This window comes from Peromyscus maniculatus, chromosome 10 (genome assembly GCF_049852395.1).
Source record: "Peromyscus maniculatus bairdii isolate BWxNUB_F1_BW_parent chromosome 10, HU_Pman_BW_mat_3.1, whole genome shotgun sequence".
Lineage (NCBI taxonomy): Eukaryota > Metazoa > Chordata > Mammalia > Rodentia > Cricetidae > Peromyscus > Peromyscus maniculatus.
This window is the reverse complement of record NC_134861.1, coordinates 70,466,424-70,485,995: the sequence shown is the minus strand read 5'-3', so window position 1 is coordinate 70,485,995 and position 19,572 is coordinate 70,466,424. Positions and strand designations below refer to the sequence as shown.

The 19,572-nt window shown below is 46.9% G+C and overlaps 1 protein-coding gene across 5 annotated transcripts in view; it reads right to left on the bottom strand.

Moving 5' to 3' along the window:
• Pdgfra (platelet derived growth factor receptor alpha) overlaps positions 1-19,572 on the bottom strand; it is a 46,721-nt gene that overhangs the window by 8,345 nt on the left and 18,804 nt on the right. For all 5 annotated transcript variants that reach the window (XM_042257525.2, XM_006979720.4, XM_015998368.3 and 2 more), the window contains exons 6-20: positions 18,056-18,227; positions 17,779-17,968; positions 15,521-15,636; positions 13,669-13,795; positions 12,139-12,332; positions 11,303-11,397; positions 10,557-10,689; positions 8,399-8,503; positions 7,555-7,665; positions 7,164-7,317; positions 5,866-6,032; positions 3,408-3,523; positions 2,928-3,050; positions 1,250-1,361; positions 1-23 (exon numbers count right to left, since the gene is read on the bottom strand). The exon at positions 1-23 is cut by the window's left edge and continues 77 nt beyond it. In XM_042257525.2, coding sequence (XP_042113459.1) covers positions 1-23; positions 1,250-1,361; positions 2,928-3,050; positions 3,408-3,523; positions 5,866-6,032; positions 7,164-7,317; positions 7,555-7,665; positions 8,399-8,503; positions 10,557-10,689; positions 11,303-11,397; positions 12,139-12,332; positions 13,669-13,795; positions 15,521-15,636; positions 17,779-17,968; positions 18,056-18,227 — 1,938 coding nt within the window. The remainder of the gene's footprint in view (positions 24-1,249; positions 1,362-2,927; positions 3,051-3,407; positions 3,524-5,865; positions 6,033-7,163; positions 7,318-7,554; positions 7,666-8,398; positions 8,504-10,556; positions 10,690-11,302; positions 11,398-12,138; positions 12,333-13,668; positions 13,796-15,520; positions 15,637-17,778; positions 17,969-18,055; positions 18,228-19,572) is intronic.

The following is a 19,572-nucleotide window of genomic DNA, read 5'->3' as shown; positions in this document are numbered from 1 at the left end:
CATGCCAGGGTAGGGTGTGCCACCTAAGAGCCGAAAGAGAAAACTGGATGACCAAGGGCTTCTACGGGTACCACACATCCTTAATCCCGAAGCCCTGATGTCCCGATTCTTTCAAAGAATCTGTAGGTTAGCAACTCCTCGACTGTGGAGGACTGCTCAGACTTGACATAGGAGTCTTGGTTGGTCGAGTTCAAGCATCTTGGGCAAAAAGCATACAACTTTAGGGGAAAAAAAATCACTAACGAATTTAATAGTGTTTTGAACTACTGGATATACATACACACACTCAAAAGGTGAGGAGGTGTTCTAAGCCACTAAAGGTAAGAATGTCATTTTCTTTGTTTGTTTGTTTGTTTGTTTGTTTTGTTTTGAGACAGCCTTTCTCTGTGTAACAGCCCTGGCTATCCTGGAACTCATAGAGATCCACCTGCCTCTGTCTCCCAAGTACTGGGATTAAAGGCGTGGGCCACTGTGCCCAGCTTAAGAATGCCATTTCCATCACAAGTGTTCAAATAATTATAGCCAGATTCAAAGCTGGCACCTGAACTGTCAATGATCCACTGTTTCAAGGGAGTACAAGGCTTCAGGAAATGGAGAGTGGGAATGAATAGTGGTGCCCTGAGCACACAGCCAAGGCCAGGTCAAGTTTGATTTCCTCTCTGAAGCTTCCACTCCAAGACTCTTTCTCCTTCCTCCGAACCCACATTATAGCTTGCAGGGTTTACCGCTAACTGTGTAACCCATATGTCCCCAAAGGTCACCGTCGTACCTCCTCATTCGCTTACGACCCCTCCCCTGGCAGCAGGCACCTGACCTGTCCAGGCCCTGGTGACAAGTGATCAAATGTTAAGGAGGTTTATCTCCTCCAGCTGGGGAGCTACACCCCCTTCCTTGCCGCATCACCTTTCACCTGAGCATCATTCGTCATTAAGTAAAGGGGAAGAAACCCTCGGTGACCTAGCTAACCCGGAGTCCAAAATGAAAAGGCAGATGTCATCGGAAGTACTTTCCATGGAGGCAAATCACTCTGACACAAGCCACGAGAGAAAAGGGGCAGTGGCCAGGGGTGACGAAGCATCCCCCAAAGATTCCTCTGGGTCTACTCAGCCTACGTCAGACGTGGTAAGAGTTGGCTTGTGGAACAGCTGCAGTATGAACCGTTGACACTGTATGTGTCGGCATCCTGGACCTAAGCCCGACACATATCCCTTCAGAATTAGCCACACCAGCAGAGCAGTCAAGTCCATACCAAGGGAAAAGATCTCCCAGAGCAGGATGCCGTAAGACCAGACGTCACTCAGCGTGGTGTAGAGGTTGTCAAAGATGCTCTCAGGAGCCATCCACTTCACAGGCAGGAAGGTCTGCGGAAGAGGAGAGAGGAGATTAACACACAGACTATGCTCTGATGTCTGCAGAAGAAGAAATGGGAAGTGGTTCTCCCTGGGCTGTGAAACAATGCATTAAAGATCCTGCCCGCATCATGTCTCTCGTATGTTTCCTGTTCACCGGCAACTAGGTGTGGTATGCGTGTATATGTATATGTGTGTTTGTTCAGGTGTATGCAGGTGCTGGTTGTGTGTGTGTGTGTGTGTGTGTGTGTGTGTGTGTGTGTGTGTGTGCATAACGAACAAGGGATGCTCAATGTCCCTTCTTATCTCTTGGGAGGAATAATACAAAAAAATATTTAACTTTCTATTTAGCAATAAAGTGTGACCTTTGTCCAGACCAGTCCCCCTGTTTTCAGGTAACCCTAGGAACAAAACTGAAAACAGATGTAGACCAGTGACACCTTCCAAACTCTAAGAAATAAGTGGCTATTTTCCACTGTCAAGAAAGAAGACACTGAGATGTGTCTCCTTTGCGAAGCCGGTCCAAACTTCAGGTGAAATAATAAGTCTAGACAGATACACAACGCAGCATCCTTCAGGCTAGCATCCTCCACCACCACCACCACTACCCCAGTTACTAAGGAAACAGCAGACATTCATAACCTTAGCAACTTGATCAAGGTGCCTGGGAAGAGCCACAGCTCTGGTCATGGGCATGAGTCATGAGTCATGAGGCACCGATGTGGACTGTCTAAGCAAGTGCTGCAGCTCTGGGAGCTGTCCTACACCAGTGGAACAGAGGGACACATAATCATACCCCCAGGTGACAGACGTGTCCCAAGCTGCTCACGTGCTTAGGTTGAAGGGATGGAGAGGCTGGTTCAAGTAGGTAATGAGACTCTGTTTAAAGAAACTGAACCGTTCTATTAACTCCAGCCATCTTAATGTTCTAAAGCTTAAACTTGCCTGTTGGAAATCTGGTGAGAATTTAAATTAAAAACTAGAGATCTCCCTGGAAATGCCTGCTTGTGTATTCATGTACTTACTTGACTTATTTAGGAGTTAACACTTACTGGGTGTGTCTAATTGTTTGTTTTTAGTTTTACATGTGTGAGTGTTTTGCCTTCAATGTCTGTACACTGCATGTGTGCCTAGAGCACATAAAAGAGGGCATCAGCTCCCCAGACCTGCAGGTGGTTGTGAGCTGTCACTTGAGGGCTGGGAATTGAACCCAGATCCTCTGGAAGAGCAGCCAATACTCTTCTTAACCAATGAGCCATCTCCCCAGCCCCTGCTGGGCACTTCTCTATGTCAAGCACTGTCTATAGCACTTTATATGAATCCCCTAAATTATTCCCTTGTAGCAATTTAGGAAATGGGGGATGCTACAGAGAAACTAAGGCACGAGATAGACATTAAACTTGACCAAATGCCAACCCTGCTATCGGGTGGAGCTGATACCAGGCTGTCTGTTAAGCCCAAGCTTTCCCTCTGGAGCCCACTAATGAACCTTGTGAACCTATTTCAGAAATATGACTTCTGAATTAAGAAACAACACACTTCAAAGGGGGACAGACGGTGAAGGTGGAGGAAGCTTACACTGCCTTTCGACACGTAGTTGGAATCATGCATGATGTCTCTGGCCAGGCCAAAGTCACAGATCTTCACAATTTTCCCCTGTGCCAGAAGGACGTTGCGGGCAGCCAGGTCCCGGTGGACGCACTACATGGGAAGGAAAGAAGTCACTTCAGAATGGCTCCAGCTGAGGCCAGACAGCAGCATTCCTGCAAGACTGGCCACTCCGTGGTGGCACTTGAGGGGTGCCCTGGCAGGAAGAATTTGCCCTCCCTCCCCATCCTGACTCCTTCTGAGGGACAAAGGGTCCTGGAGAAAGACAGATGCCCAATGACGTCAGACTGACTCCCAGCCAGTTTGGGGAAGTGACGAAGGGGTAGGTAAACTGAGAAGCCCCTGTTACTGCTGCTCTGAGATCTCCCTCCTGGCATTTCGTTCCATGTCCGTCCCCCTCCCTCTGAACCTGTGGCAGGGTCTGAGGAGGTCCCTGTGCCTTGAACTTACATTTTTGGAAGCCAAAAATTCCATTCCTCTTGCAACTTGGTAGGTGAAGCTCAGTAAATCCAGCAAAGTAAGACCCTCGGAGTCATCATCCGACAGGAGGTTTTTGACTTCTGAGTCTGTGGGGAAGGCGTCAAATGTGTTAAGTGTCGGCTGAAAGCATGGGACCCTCCAGGACCCTGACACCCCCTGGTCCGGCAGGTTGCAGAAGTTTGCCCAACGATCTCCTTCCAAAGCATTTCCTCATAGTTCCTAGACTTCACAGGATACAGAAAGTATGCAAAGGAGGCTACGGGTGTGGCTCCGTGGTAGAGAATTTGCCCAGCATGCACAAAGCACACTCCCAGTGCTATAAAAATAGAAGAAGTAACGGCTCTTTCTTCCAAAAGAAATAGACACAGGTTGAGAATTCCTGACCCAGAATCCTGAATCTAAAATGCTTGAAACATCCAAAACTTGTTTAGCACCAGCGTGGTGACAGAAGTAGAAATATTCCCATGCCAGACGTCATGTGACAGGTCATAGTCAAAACACAGGCACACTAGAAAAAATATTGTATAAAATTACTGTCAGCTATGTGTCTGAGGTGTGCGTGAAACAGATAGGAATTTCTATTTAGGTTTGGCTCCCAACCCCAAGATATCTCATTATGTATATGCAAATATTCCAAAATCTGAAAAAAAAAATTTCAAAACACATTCGGTTCCAAGCATTTCAGATAAGCGATACCCAGCCTGCATGCACAAACACATACCTGGGGGGGCAGACAGTTATATGCAGAATAATTAATCAAACCAAACTCCTCCATGGATTCTCACACACAGATTTTTGTTTGCCCTTGGCTTTCATTCCCCCCACTCCCAGCCCCAATCACAATCACCTCAACCATCTTGGAGACACACACACACACACACACACACACACACACACACACACACACACACACACACGGAAATCGTCCATGGCAAATTCGAGGTCTGCTTTATTTTCTGTTTACTTTGTGTTTAGCTAGCCAGCTACATCAACTAACCAAAGAGAGCAGGCGGCCATCTTAAAGGATGGCGCCCGTGATCAGCCATTGACCTTGCCTTCTAACTTGTCCACTTCCCCCCATTCATCCCTTCTGGGGGGCCCCCAAGAGTTTTCCAGGAAAGCAGTCTAGGCCAGCAGTTCTCAGTCCTCGACGATATTCAGGCCAGCCATGAGCGGCTTCAGCCATTCATATTTTTTCCTCCCGGCTATGGGAAGGCCAGAAAACTGTGGTCTGCCTGCCAGCAGGACCCAGGCCGAGCATGAGTCAGGCCCACCAGCTCTGCCCGGGAAGCAATGTAAACTATTTTTAACCATATGGGAGTGGAAAAGGAAGCAGTGCTTCCAAGAACTCTCATTGGGTAAACTCTCAGAAGTGTTTGGAAGTTCACCCACTTGGCAACGTGAAGTGAATGGAGCTGCAGATATGGAAAATATTGCATGTTGGCTTTTACAAAACAAGCACATATTTTTTTAATGGATTGTACCTTTCACTTAAGAATCCTGAAAGTATTCAGAGCACACTAGAGAATTTTTTTTTTTTTTTTCAAAACAATCTCCACGGCAGCTGAGCACTTTTGCAGCAGTTGATGAGAGGCTCAGACCCCCAAAAGCAGGATCACAAGGAAAGGTCAGGCTCATAGACACTGCTCACTTCAAGTGTGTGGTTAAGCTAGATCCCTAGAGTGGCCACCGAGAGCAGGCGTTAGGTGGTCCATCTGGCGTGGCATTACCACGTGGCCCCCTGGAGCTGACAAATGAATTCATCCCCACCACAGACGCTTCTGTTTTCCAAGCAGCAGGGCATGCTTTCAAACAAAAGTCAACAGAAACACTTGTCAGAAACTGTAACCTCAAACTGTCTACTCTCCAGTTACTACCCCAAAGTTGTATGTTAGGAAAATGAAAAGCGAGGATTATCGCGCACACAGAAAAAAATCATGAGGAAACAATGTAAGATTGCCAACTTTCAGTTTGGCCATGGGGAAAAAAAAAAAACACCAATTATCACCACTTTCATTTTTTAACAAAAGACATGTTAACAAGAAAAGATCATTATAGCAGAATGAATTATTTATTTAAAGCAACAACATTTAAAGTTTGAGAAATGGATTACATTAGGTCTGTCTTTATTCTCTATTTTTATTGTTACAATATTATATGCTCTTTTTTTTTTTTCAGTGCCGGAGCATGAACTGTGAACACACCAGGCAAGCAATATATCATTGATCTCCATCACTAACCCTGTCTGGACTCTTCTCACTCACAGACCACAGATCTACAAAAGACATCCAGGCCCAGCTGAACAGGCCTGCACTTAGGGATCACACAGTCTGACAGATGTACCCCTCATCCCTGTTTCCCTTCCTTTGTGTATCCCGTCAAACCACAGAAAGATCATATTTGCCAGAATGAGCATGGGCGCTTTTACCTAGCATAGATTTCTTCTTATAGGAGGCGGGCCGATCATACAGCGATCTCTGGATGTCGGAGTACTTAGAGACTTCTTTCCTTTCAAGCATGGGGACATACTGTGTGGTATCAGCTTGCTTCATGTCCATGTAGTCACCATTGTTTTCAAAAGATAAAATCACATAACTGAAAAAAGAAAAAAAAAAAAAAGACAAAGACGTTTCACCCCGAGTGGCCTCTAATTTGGTCACTCAGTAGATAACATGCTAATTTGGGTACCTACAGTGTGCTATTAACTGAGGGAGGTATCAAGGTCTCAGGGATGAGCATAAACAGTCCCCATGTGCACACTGTACGGGGTGGTCCAGGCAGACAGATGACCCATTAATCAGTCACAAATGGATGGATCATCTCAAGCCCAGGCGTACTGAGAAGGAAGGATGCTTCTGGTGTGGAAGGAATATGCCCATCCGGGAGGAAGCAAACACTTCTCTAAAGAGCGTAAAATGAATACTACCCACATTGACGGGAAATACTACAGGGTCAGCTGGGGTCCACAGATGGTGGCTGCCATGATTCTTCACGTTTTACTCCTCTGCCCTCAATGTCACCCCTCTACACACCCTCAGAAGTAACAGAGACATCCCCAAGAGCCGCGGGGAAGTTGAGAGCTACATTCCCAGAAACACACAAAATCCTCTGAGTCTGGTACACAAAGAGTTAAAAAGTTCATGACAGCAAGGACAATTCACTGTTGCCCTCTGTCGGTTAAGTAGCCATGTTGGCCATGTGGCTCCGACAACCAGTTCCTACGACTCCATGCACCCATTCAAAGCTCATTGGGTATTTTAATAGCAAGGGAGGTCCTCGGACTTGCTGATCTTACGGAACCTCACATCCATACTCTTTACAGCCACCTGGAAGTTTTAGCCGCAGAGACAAATGAATATCACTGGCCCAGGTTCAGCAAGGAGCAACAGATCGAGCCTGCAGACCCTCCAACAGCTCCTTGCAAGGCACAAATCTAGACATCCCTGGCCAGAGCTGCATTGACGCGTCCTGAGGAATCACATACAAAGAAGAGACTGGCTTTCAGGAGGCCCCCAGCGCCCACTGTTACTCAGACCTGTCAGTACAGCCTCCCCATGGAATGACCTAGTCCCAAACACCTGCAGCTATGTGTCCATCCACACTGGCATGGATGGCTGGGTGGGCCGCAAGCCTTGTGGCCTCCGGTGCTGACCCGGAATCCGCAGGCCTGGAATCCGTCGGGACAGGCGTTTTGCCAATCTGACAAACGGGCTCCCTTCATCTTACCTCCTTGTACTGTCATCAGCAGGATTCAGTCCGAAGATGTCCAGCTCTTTCTTCGGCTTCTCTGGGTGACGGCTCATGAAGCTGTCTCTATTCTTATGCAGATAGTTGACCAAGTCCCCATGGAAGCAGTACTCAGTGATGATGTAAATGGGACCTGTGGGGACCCAAATGCACCCAGGTATAAAAAACGGGCAACAAAAAGAAGCCGTAATGCTCAGAACCAGAGAACTTTGGAAAAAAGCCAAGGCCACCAGGGGGCTCCACTCATGAGCTTTCTACCCATGAGGCATGTTTAGGGCACAGAGAGAGGCATGTGTGCCTGAGACTGGATCGAAGTTCCAGGACCATGAGTGTTCGCAAACACGCCCTCCCTCCAGGTCAGGGAGGCTACCTGACTTGGTGCAGGCTCCCAGCAAGTTCACAATGTTCAAGTGTGGTCCCAGGTGGGTCATTATCTTCAGCTCAGACATGAGGGCTTGCTTTTCACTGGATCTCGCAGTGGCTGTTGAAGTAAGAAAGATTTCAGTTCAACTGAACTACCTACCCCGGCTCTCAGACAAACACATCTAGCACTGCGAGTCAATAATAATATTGGTTTACCAAGAGTCTAAAAGAAGAGTCCTAGATGGCTTCCTTAGTCTAGACTCGAATGATTGTGTATGTGTGTGTGTGTGTGTGTGTGTGTGTGTGTGTGTGTGTGTGTGTGTGTGTGAGACCTTGCTTATACAACTACACATGGAGGCCAGAGGTGGACATCAGGATATCTTCTTCTTCTTCAAATCTTTCCCCGTCGTATGTTTTGAGACAGGGTCTCTCACTGAATTGAGAGCTTTCCATGCCGGCTAACCAAGCTGGCCCGCAGTGAGCTCCCAGGGTCCACCTGTCTCTTCCTGCCTCCCTGCAGTGTTGGTTCATGGGAGCACACTCCCACTTCCCGTCATCATGTTTTCACAGTAAGCACTTTACACATCAGGCCAGTTCCCAGCCCCATAGTCTTTAAGACTGAAAAAAAAAAGTCACCAAAAGTGAAAACATCTGCTTTTTCACAATGAGAGATGAGAGCAAAAAACAAACAAACAAACAAAAACAAAAACAAAATCGAAATGAGAGAAAAAAAACAAAAACCTAAATCCGCATAAAACTTACAATCTGAAGAATCACAGCGTAATAGTCAATTTACTATGAAGTCACTTAGTATTTCCATGTCCAAAGCATCCCTGGGAGGAAACACTCACGTTTAAGCATCTTCACAGCCACCTTCATGACAGGCTGGGACCGGCTTAATCCGTAGGCCGTGCCTTCAACCACTTTCCCGAAGGCACCAGATCCCAAGATCCGACCTGTGGGCAAAGAGAGCCATCAACGCCAGCTCCAGGCTCCTCGGCTTTACCGGCAGAGGCCAGCGTGCAAGGGTGTACAGCTGGGTGGGAGTTTTTCCTGTATTGAGTAAGCCCAATTATTCCTCCAAGTCATCATGTCAGAAAAAGAACTGAGCCCACGGGGAAGTAAATTAGTGCAATTGCTTTTGTCAAATAACATTTGCACTGGAAAGGAAAACACAGACAAGAGAGAGGAGAGCTCAGCCATCCCTGGTGTGAACATGGGCTCCCGCCAGGCCCCGGACTCCTGGGCACTTGTCGCCATGGCTTCCGCCCAAACCCCCTGTTTCTCTAGCCTTCTGTTTTTCTCGTGCAGACAGAGGCAACCTTTGCATTAACAAATCCTTAACCACTGGAAATCTCCAGTATTCCAAATGCCACTGATTCTGAGGAACGCACAAGTGAAGACTTGGACTAGTCTCCTTTGTGGTGGAGGAAGGTCCCTGGACCAGAGGCTGTGTGCCACCAGCACAGCCCTTCTTTGTGTAGGGAGACCAAAAAAAATCAAAGCGGTTGTCTTCACCCTTAAAGAGACCGTGATCGGGAAGGGGGGGTGCATTTTCAGGAAGCCAGTGCGACCATGGGCAGCCCAGGCAGAAAATAACACCAAGAGTGGACATGCCCTCTCTTCCAGTCTGTCCCTCCGGCATCCATGCCTGGGAAGGTGATGTTCCTCCAGGGAGTTGGACTTGCCCAAGAAGACAAGGACAAAGTGATGGACGGCAGGGGTTTACCTGCCCCCACCACCCAATGCTATTATTTTTAACTTCTCTAAGCTCTGCATCCCTTTTTGGGAAACAGTGGTGGAAATATAATAAAGAAGCCCGGGTAAAAGCGAGGCAGCCTGGCTTGCTTACAGTTGAAGTGACTCTGTGAGATCTGAGCGCTGCTGTACTTTGGAGCGGGACAAATAATAAAAGACCGCATTTGAATCTGGTGAGCCCTTTGATTGTGACAGAACCTGTAGGTCTAACTCTTTTTGCCTTGGTCTTTTATTCATTTAGAATGTGATTTTAAACACACACACACACACACACACACACACACAAACTCTTCGGGACTTCATTTTTAGGTCCCAAGCCAGGACTGACATCTTTGAAATCTTTGAAATGTGTGACAAACTGTCTTGATTTTTATGTTTTGTTTTAAAGTGTGTGTGTGTGTGTGTGTGTGTGTGTGTGTGTGTGTGTGTGTGTGTGTGTGTTGTGTAGATAGGAGGAGGTTATTTGGGGGGGGGGGGTTGAGATAGGATCTCATGTAGCTCAGGCTGGTTTCTAACTCTCTATGTAGCTAAGGATAACCATAAATTCCCAATCCTCCTGCCTCACTGGGATTACAGGCATGCACCACAACACCAGCATGTATTTTTACATCCTACATTGCATATATATAAAGAAGTATTTTATTAATCCTCAGAATAGATTATGACACACTGAGTTATCTCACTTCTCAGTTAGTCCTTTTTAGTCACAGAAGTTCATTTCATTTTCCAACATGGTATCTTTGCCAGGCCAAAATCATTCCAATAATACAATTATGAGTGTCTTTCCTTTTGGTATGTCGATATAGGGTCTCATGTAGCTCAGGCTGGCCTGAAACCCACAAAGTAGCTCAGGATGAAACCGAACTCATGATTTTTCTGCCTCCACCTCCCTAGTCCAAAACTATAAGTATACACTGCCATGCCCAGTTAACTCCACCCTTTTTCAGTTCTGGGGATAGAATCTGGGGCCTCACATAGACTAAATAGCTTCTCCGCCTTGACTTCCCCTTCTCAGGCCTAATGAGCTCATGCTCAAGATGTCTGTGTAGCCCAGGCTGGCCTTGAACTCACAGTCCTCCTCCTTCTTTAGCCTCCCCAGTGCCGAGGTGAAGAGTGTGAGCCACCGCATCCAGCTCTGAGCAAATTTCCTACCAGACAGAGTTCAAGCCCCCAGTTCTTCCCCAGGCCTATAACTAGCAAAGCCGTGCAGGTGGCATTGGGTCCTGGGAGGCTGCCCTCTCAGGAACTTACCAAGCACCAGTCCATCCCTCGGGAATTCCCATCTGGAGTCATAAGGCAGCTGCATCGGATCCACATAAATATACTCATGTCCATCAGGGCTGATAGACTCAATGACCCTCCAGCGAATTTCATAGCGTGGTTTCTGTAATGACCAGGGCAGGTAACTGGTGAATTACCAGTCTCAAGGCACCCAAGCTTCACTGTGGAAGCAAAGTGACTGGACCCAGGAAGGACACGATTCTCCACACACGTACCTAACACAGTCCACCACACATGTACCTAACACAGTCTACCACATCTGTACCTAACACAGTCCACCACACCTGTACCTAACACAGTCCACCACACCTGTACCTAACACAGTCTACCACACATGTACCTAACACAGTCTACCACACATGTACCTAACACAATCCACCACACATGTACCTAACACAGCCCACCATGCATGTACCTAACACAGTCCACCACGCATGTACCTAACATAGTCCACCACGTATGTACCTAACACAGCCCACCACACATGTACCTAACACAGCCCACCACACCTGTACCTAACACAGTCCACCACACATGTATGCAACAAAGTCTTCTACCACACATGTACTTAACACAGTCCACCACACATGTATCTAACACAGTCCACCACTCATGTACCTAACACAGCCCACCACACATGTAACTACTGAGCCCCTTCTCTGGACCAAACACTGAAAAAGGCAGCCGTTCTGGTTCTAATGGCTGCGAAGACTCACCTGCTTCCAAATGACAACCAGGACAATGAGAGAGACAATGACGATTACCAACAGCACCAGCACCGCGGCCGCCACCGTGAGCTCAGAACGCAGGGCTGGGGGACAAGAGAGAGGCGCGGTGGAGAATTCCCCCAGTTATCGGGGGCAGAGCGTAGAAAGGAAGTGTCTGAGCCTGACTGGGACTGTCTTACTGCTGGCGGGTAAGTGTCCAGGCTCCCCAGCTCACTTTGGGGGTGGCCAGTACCATCTCTCCAATACTTGTACCCTTGAATGAGATGTGATTCTTCCCTGGGGCAAAACACATTTCCCAAAGATTCTCCCAGGATCCCCTTTTGGACAATTTGAACAGGGACAGGGAAGACTGGGAATGAGTTGGGAGCGATTTCATTTGCAGGGACAACCACCACATCAACTTCAGGGTAGAGCTTTTGGGGGTGGCATTTTGCCTTTTGGCTCCCGTCTTTGGGCTCCGTTCCTCCCTTTGTTTGTTTGTTGGGAAGATCTCAACTCAACTCAGCTGTTCTAAGGAGCCAGAGACACAAGATTCTTCCTCCTCGTTTCCCATCCCAACACCAATGGTCAAACTAACGTGGCTTAGTAGCTATACACATTTGACAAACGAAAGTGTCCACAGTCACTGCAAATGCAGCTGGGTCTGGGGATGCAAATGAAAGGGCCTGACCGCAAGACCAGTGTGCTTCAAGTGCAGACAGGGCTGAATTTGTGTCTTGGGACCTTCCTGACTATGTGACCCCTGTCTGGGATTCCGCATCCCACCTGAGGAAGACAGGGCTTGGCTGGTGACTTGGAGTTGTCCTGCCTACTGAGACACTCACTGGGGGCCACCAGCTTCAGCTCTCGGTTCCCAACGCCAAGGTCATTCTTTGCCAGGCACCGAACCGCCATGGTCTCTTCCACTTTGGCAAAGGACACTCGTCCCTCCACGGTGCTCCTGCCCCGGCGATGGAACTCGGTGATGATGTTGGAGACATTGCTGGCCAAGGTTGTCCATGAAGTGTCGTTGTTACATCTAAAGAGAACATGACACAAACGGAGGTCTGATTACTGTGGGTCACAAAGACCGGGGACCGTTCCACATTGGTGACCTTGCACGCATTTGGGGGTTGCCACAGGTTAGCTTTCTCATCTTATCATGCATATTCACTCACATTAAAATTCACTTGCACCTCCTCAGAGGAGCAATCTCACACTGATAACTAAGTTTGTGAAGGAGGCAGATAAATTTAAAAAAAAAAAATACAACTACCAATCCAAAATCTTGAACCTATGAGCAAACTGAAGATAATATCAAACTTGTTTAATAATCCCAATTTCTCAGTCCTTCGAAAACACCCTCTCTCCTCACCACCAGCCCCAGGGAGAGCTTCTGAGGGGTACCTACGGCTATAGTAGTCTTCTGGATTAAGTTATTAGACCTAGAGGTTCCAGCACCTGAGTCGCCCCACAGCCCTGGGGGAGGGGAAGAGCAGAAAGCTCAGCCTTCAGCAAAGACTGAACACAGCTGGTTGCCATGGGGATAAGTGTGAACACACATTTCAGGAGCCCATTTATTAAGGGGGAGGAGGGACTGGAGAGACGCCCCAGCACGGAAGAGCGGGTGCTGCTCTTGTAGAGGACCCAGGTTTGGTTCCCAGCACACCCCCACTGGGAAGCTCACAACCACCTGCTACTCCAGCTTCAGGGGATCCAATGCCCACTTCCGGCCTCCAAAGAACCAGTGGCTGTGAGCGGTCATGTGGACACTGTTTTTACTTCTGCTCCTATGCCAGTCTGGCCACCAAAACAAAGGTGACCAAATCAGAGATGTGAGCTGGCCAGGGGTGGTGGTGCACACCTGTAACCTCAAAACTTGGGGAGGGCAAAGCAAGAGGATTTTATGTTTGAGGTCAAACTGGGCTGCATAGTGAGACCTTGTCTCATAAATAGAACTGAGCTAAAAATATAAGCTGGTGCGGTTAAAAAATCCTTGAACGACAGTGGTTCTTAAAATTCTTCTTGACTTCACATTAGAGACAGTTTTAAAAGAGAAATAGAAAAACAATGGTAATAAAAGGGAAAAATAAAGGCCCTGTGAAAACACACACACATGCATGCGTGCTTGTGCATACACACACACACACACACACACACACACACACACACACACACACACACACACCAGGAGATGGAATCCACTTTCAGAACCCCATGGTATAGTTTGTGAGTAATATGAGCCTCGGGCTGAGAAGAATCACGAATACAAAAGGGGTCAACCAAAGACATGAAATGCAATGCACTTGAGGTCCTTGATGTCACGAAGGAAACATTCTGACCGCACAAGAATAGGGAACATCTGGTTTCCATACTTCTTGATATCCTTGCAGATCATCCACTCGATGTCCGGAAGAGGTGTGCCTTCGGCTGTGCATCTCACAGTCTGTCCCCCGCCAGAGCCATGGTGGTCATCCACGAGCTCCAGGATGGATGCGGGAACTGCAGAGGAAGGGAGAAGTCAGAGCTGAGCCATTCTTGTCCCTAGCCATGGCGGGACATCCCTCCAAGGAACGTTCCCACGAGTTCAGAAATGGTCCTCCCGTTGTGTGAGACAGAAAGAAACACTCCAGAGGCTGGAGAGATGGCTCAGAGGTTAAGAGCACTGACTGCTCTTCCAGAGGTCCTGAGTTCAGTTCCCAGCAACCACATGGTGGCTCACAACCATCTGTAATGAGATCTGGCACCCTCTTCTGGCCTGCAGTCATACATGTTGTATACATAATAAATAATAAATCTTTTAAAAGAAAGAAAGAGAGAGAGAGAGAGAGAGAGAGAGAGAGAGAGAGAGAGAGAGAGAGAAAGGAAGGAAAAAAGAAAGAAAGAAAGAAAGAAAGAAAGAAAGAAAGAAAGAAAGAAAGAAAGAAAGAAAGAAAGAAAGAAAGAAAGAAAGAAAGAAAGACTCCAGCTTCAACAGACCCACTCAGTTAATAGTGACTTCAGTGTCAGTGTCTGGGGGCTTTTGTGCCTGGATGGTTTAGATCTGGACCAAGGGAGGGAAAAGGGCCTATGGTCCTTCAGCGTGGAAGGCGAGGAGGACACTCCAATTAGCTCTGCACTTGGGATCTGAAAAAAAGCATCCTTCACCCAAATGCATCCCAGGGGCATCAGTAGATTTTAAAGACCCTTTTGCCGATTTGTAGTCAAATAAATTAGAGACAGGCAAGTGTTTTGCCAGAATGCATGTATGTGCAGCACATGCGTGTTTGGTGCCTATGGAGGCCACAAGAGGATACTGGACCCCCTGGAACTGGAGTTAGGGATGGTTGTGAGCCACCATGTGGGTGCTGGGACCCGACCCTCGGTCTTCTGTAAGAGCAGCAGGAGCTCTTAGTCTGTGAGCTATCTTTCCGGCCCCTTGATCTGTGTTAAAAGATGGGATTCCATCATCAAGTAATAATAATAAGCCGGAAAATATACATCTTTAATTGACTTTTACATACTTTAAAGTAAATAATAATTTAAACTAAATAAATATTTAAAAAATAAATATAAAAAAACTAAACTGAATAAAAATTTAAACTAAAAAGTACATACTGTAATCTAAAATTTTTCCTCAGAACAGTTTTTTCTCCAAAAGTGTTTTAGATTTCAGACCTTTTCAGAAGATGGGTCCTAATGAGATGTCTTAGGGAAAGACTCGGCCTATGTATGTAATTCATTTATACCTTCATACACACCTTATGCACACAGCCAGGTAGTAATTTTATGCAATATTTTTATATGCCTGAATATTTTCTGACCTGTCACAAGATGTCAGGTCAAGATTTTCCACTTGTGACAACATGTGAACACTCAAAAAGTTTCAGATTTTAAGTCATATGTGGAGGCACCTGTCTGTAGTCTTAGCACTCTGTAGGCTGAGGAGGGAGTATTACTATTTCAAGGCTAGCCTGGGCTACATACTTAGACCCTATCTTGTCTTCTTCCTTGATAAAAACAATGTCTCAGGTTTCAGAGCATTTTGGACTTTGGGATTAGAAATGCTCAAACTGAACCCAAATTTGCAGGCGTGACAGTGTGGCCCTGACATGTGCATGTCCGTCCGGTCCCTGCGGCTACCTAAGCTCTTGCTTTTCCTCCAAGGCTATGAAGAGCAGAGCCAAGCTGTCTCTGATGGTCAGCCATTCACTGAGAACGCATGACCTTTCCATGACTTCTACATACCTAGCGTTGACAGCTCAAACGTGTAACTCTTCACGTCATCATCATTTTGAACTATAATGGTATAGTGGCCGCTGTCCTCTTCCTTAGCCCGGATCAGCTTTAATTTGCTTTGATACCTTAAGAGAAGAGAATTTTATTCTAACAAGCAGTAGCCAAATAAACACCAATTGTTCGAGCATTTACAGTCTTTGATTGAAATTTTATTTCTGGGGGGGGGTGTCTCTTTTTCTTGTTATAAGGTCAATGTCTTTTCTAGAATTCTTGCCCTAGCTTCCACACACTGAAAGTCTCACTCAGAGACACAATAAAAAGCCAAGTATTTTGAGATAAGCCGTCTCCAGGAGCTACCGATTCTGGCAAGACCTCATTTCTAAATGAAAATAAGCGCAGCCTCTTTAAATGAAGACACTGAAGATGGCTCAGTTGATAAAACTGCTTGCTGCTCAAGCCTGCTGGCTTGAGTTCGATCCCCAGAAGCCACATAAAAAGTCAGGTGCAGAGGTACCCATCTACAACCCAGCACTCCCACTGTGAGATGGGAGGAGACAGGAGAATGGCCCCAAAGCTCTCCAGACAGCCAGCTTAGGATATTCAGCACAATGGCAGAAACAAGAGAGACCCCGCTTCAACAAGGTACAGGACAACATTGGGGTCCCCAAAGTTGTTCTCTAACTTAGAGGTGTGTTTGTCTGCATTTGCATGCACGTATGTGTGCCTCCTGTGTGTGTGTGTGTGTGTGTAAATATAGCATTTTCACATTTAGCTGTCATTATAAAACATCTCAATACATAAAAACAGCAGGGATGAAACAAAATTGTAGAAATTATTGGACTTTCTACGCCTCCATTTCCTTACATATAAAATATAATAACTGTGCACACAGAGCACTCATTCTGAGAATTCATTAGATAATATTAAGTGTGTGGGAAAGCATGTCATGGGCTCCAAACTACCCTGCAAGTGCAGGACCTGTAGAAAAGCAGGCTATGCTAGCCTTCCCTCCCTGGCCACCACTCCCTTGGCTTCAGGCCTGGCTTTCCTTAGAGGCCACCTCCGCACACCCAGCTGCGGATGGCCAGAGGATGCAGGCCAGTCATAGCCTACACTTGTTTAGAAAGTCAGTGGGTTCATTGGTTTTTTTTAACCTCCGTGAAGCCAGGTACTCCGCTCACCTTGTGCTACCTGGCCCACCCAGGGATGAAGAGACTTAACGCTCTCAAATCACATTAGCAAGCAGCTTTCCTGTGCCGCTCCCCCGACGAGCCTGCCTTGCCAATGCTATTTCTCACAGCCTGGAATTCTGGCTCGGACACAAGTGAAATGTCAACTGTGCCAGGATGACCCCGTATCTCCCAGCGCTTGCAAGCTGGGGCATGAGGGTCACTGTGAGTGTGAGGCCAGGCATGCTACATAGCAAGACCCTGTCCCCGGAAAACTAATAATAATAATAAGAAGAAGCATAACGATAACTACTTCAAATGATACAGTGGTTCACACCTATAATCCTAAAGGCTGTGAGGCAGGAGGATTGTTGAGAGTGTAAGTTCAGCTTAGGCTACAGACCCTGTCTCAAACAAACAGAAATTGTGCCCTCTGACTCCTGGATTCCACTCATAACTGGAAACGGCAAGAGAAATCGAGATGCCCAGTGGGAGAGACCTTGCCTAGCACACAAGGGACACGAGAGACCCAGGGTTGATGGACAGCACCAGGAGCAAGGGAAAGTGGTACCGGTAAGAGATGAGAGAACCTGCCACGTCACCAGGGTCGGAATCCACATGACTCACTGACTGGAACTCAATCAGACTCCACTCATTGTCAGTGACGCCCTGCCCTGGCGCAGATGCACTCCAGATGGTGGCATTTTGCTACAGGTAGGTCTACACGTAAATTACCTCACAAGTAGAACCCGTTCGTTCATATACATGTCTGTTGGAATCTGATGACCATCAAGGATTCTATTGAGTCCAAGCACATCCGATCCCCCCATCTTCCCTTCACTTTTAGCTAGATCCAGTATGCAGTCTTTCGTGGGACTTTTTAGTCCTTTCTTTCCATTTTGCCTTAACTTATCAACGTATTTTTTTGCCAGGCTGAAGCGTTATCGCTAAAGTGTGATTAAAATGGGACTGTAAACACGTCTCAGCCCGGGTGCTACACCTGGTGGGCTGACGTTTGGTCTGGGTGCTCAGGCGTCGATCAACCTCTTTCTCAGAAGACGCGAGTGATGGAAGCCATCTTTGAAGGGTTCGCTTTACCTTGTTTCCTGACTCTTCTGCACGTCCGTGGTGATCTCGGTGAGATTCTCAATCAGAGTCAGGTTGTCCTTCAGCCAGGATATCCTGGGAGTAGGGTAGGCCTGCACCTCCACCACGAACTCTCTGACCTGATGCAGGTTGACAGATTCCAGCTGGCCGAAGGTGGGTTTGATCTCAACAAAACCTTTCTCTGTGTGAGCAAGAGTTCCCGTTACATGATAATCACTGCATGTGGATCCCAAGTACCATGAAGGACTGACATTTAAGGAAATAGTACCGTGGACAGAGATGGTGACTTTCTTCATTTCTTTGACCTCCTTAGTGGCCTGGCGGGCAGCACATTCATAATCTCCACTGTCTTTGACCGTGGCCTTGGGGACCGTCAACGTGTACACCAGTTTGATGGATGGGAGTTTGATCTCCTCCAGCATGGTGATGCCCTTGTTTCTCTGCAGTAGCAAAAAAACAAAAACAAAAACAAAAAAAAAAAAACACTAATGTTTGAAAAGTTCCTTCCAGATTGGGCCCTAGTAAGGACTCATCAGTTCTAATCGATGCACACTCCGCAGGAGACTTGGCAATCGGGAGGGCAAGTATGGGTGGGAGCAGGGATTATGCTGTACTTTGCAGTTTTGCTGAGAGCCTAAAGCTGCTCTAAAATATAAAACCTGAAGAATAGACATAAAAACAAGAATGCGGAAGGGGAGGAGCCAACAAGGCCCCACTCCCCACTGGGGATCTGGAAGCCGGCAGTGGTTGCCAGGAGAGACGTTTTCTTCAATGATGTAGCCATGGGTAAGTGTCCCATTTCTGCCAGCGGCCCTCTGCCCACCCTTCTAGAAACAACTCTAATTAAGCTAAGTGGGGCACAGACACGTGGCCAAAAGGCGTGAGAGAGGGACAGGGACTAGCTTGAAAGAAGAAGGGTGTCAGCTAGGATGGGAATGGGCAAGAGAGGAGAGTTAAGGGTGGATGGCCATAATCAAAGGTGTGGATGAAAATGCTGTCATGAAGTATCCATTATTATATATAGGTCGTATATGGTAATAAAAAGTGAATGTAACCCCAAATCTAGATCCTTTTAAAAAAAAAAAGCCATGCTTTAAAATGATATTAAAGGTAGGTATGGTGCTGACAGCTCTCACCCAGCACGTGCAGGCTGAAGCAGGACTGTTCCCCTGGGGCTGAGGCGAGCTTGAGCTACATAGCACGTTCTAGGTCAGCCTGGACTATAGAGTAAGCCCCCCAGAAAACCAAAAGACAGACAGACATTAAAACACTGGGCTGGGGCAGTGGCTCAGTGCTGAATTGTGTGCTCAGCACATACGAGACTCTGGGTTCAGTCACCGATACTGCAGCACATTTTTTAATAAAAAAATACATAAATAAGATAGTCAGTGATCTGTGTAAACTGTCCATACGACCCACTCGGGGGGAGGACGGATAAAACAGACTGTGTTGAAAGAATGATACTTATTAATTATAAATATTTATCTATGCATGAAAATTTCGAAAGGATCTATCTGTCTGGAATCTGAAAATGGTGCTGCTCTGAGAAGCGGGTTTCCCTGTGTCTCCCACCACAATTTTACAAAGTTTCAAAAAGAAACTTTCAATACTTTTGTAGAAAAAAAAAATGTGTTTAAGCATTTTATGTATTTGTGGGACAAATATCTTGTGTTTCTGCTTAAGAATTACCTGCCTCAGGCCGGACAGTGGTGGCGCACGCCTTTAATCCCAGCACTTAGGGGGCAGAGGTAGGCAGATCTCTGTGTGTGAATTTAAGGCTAGCCT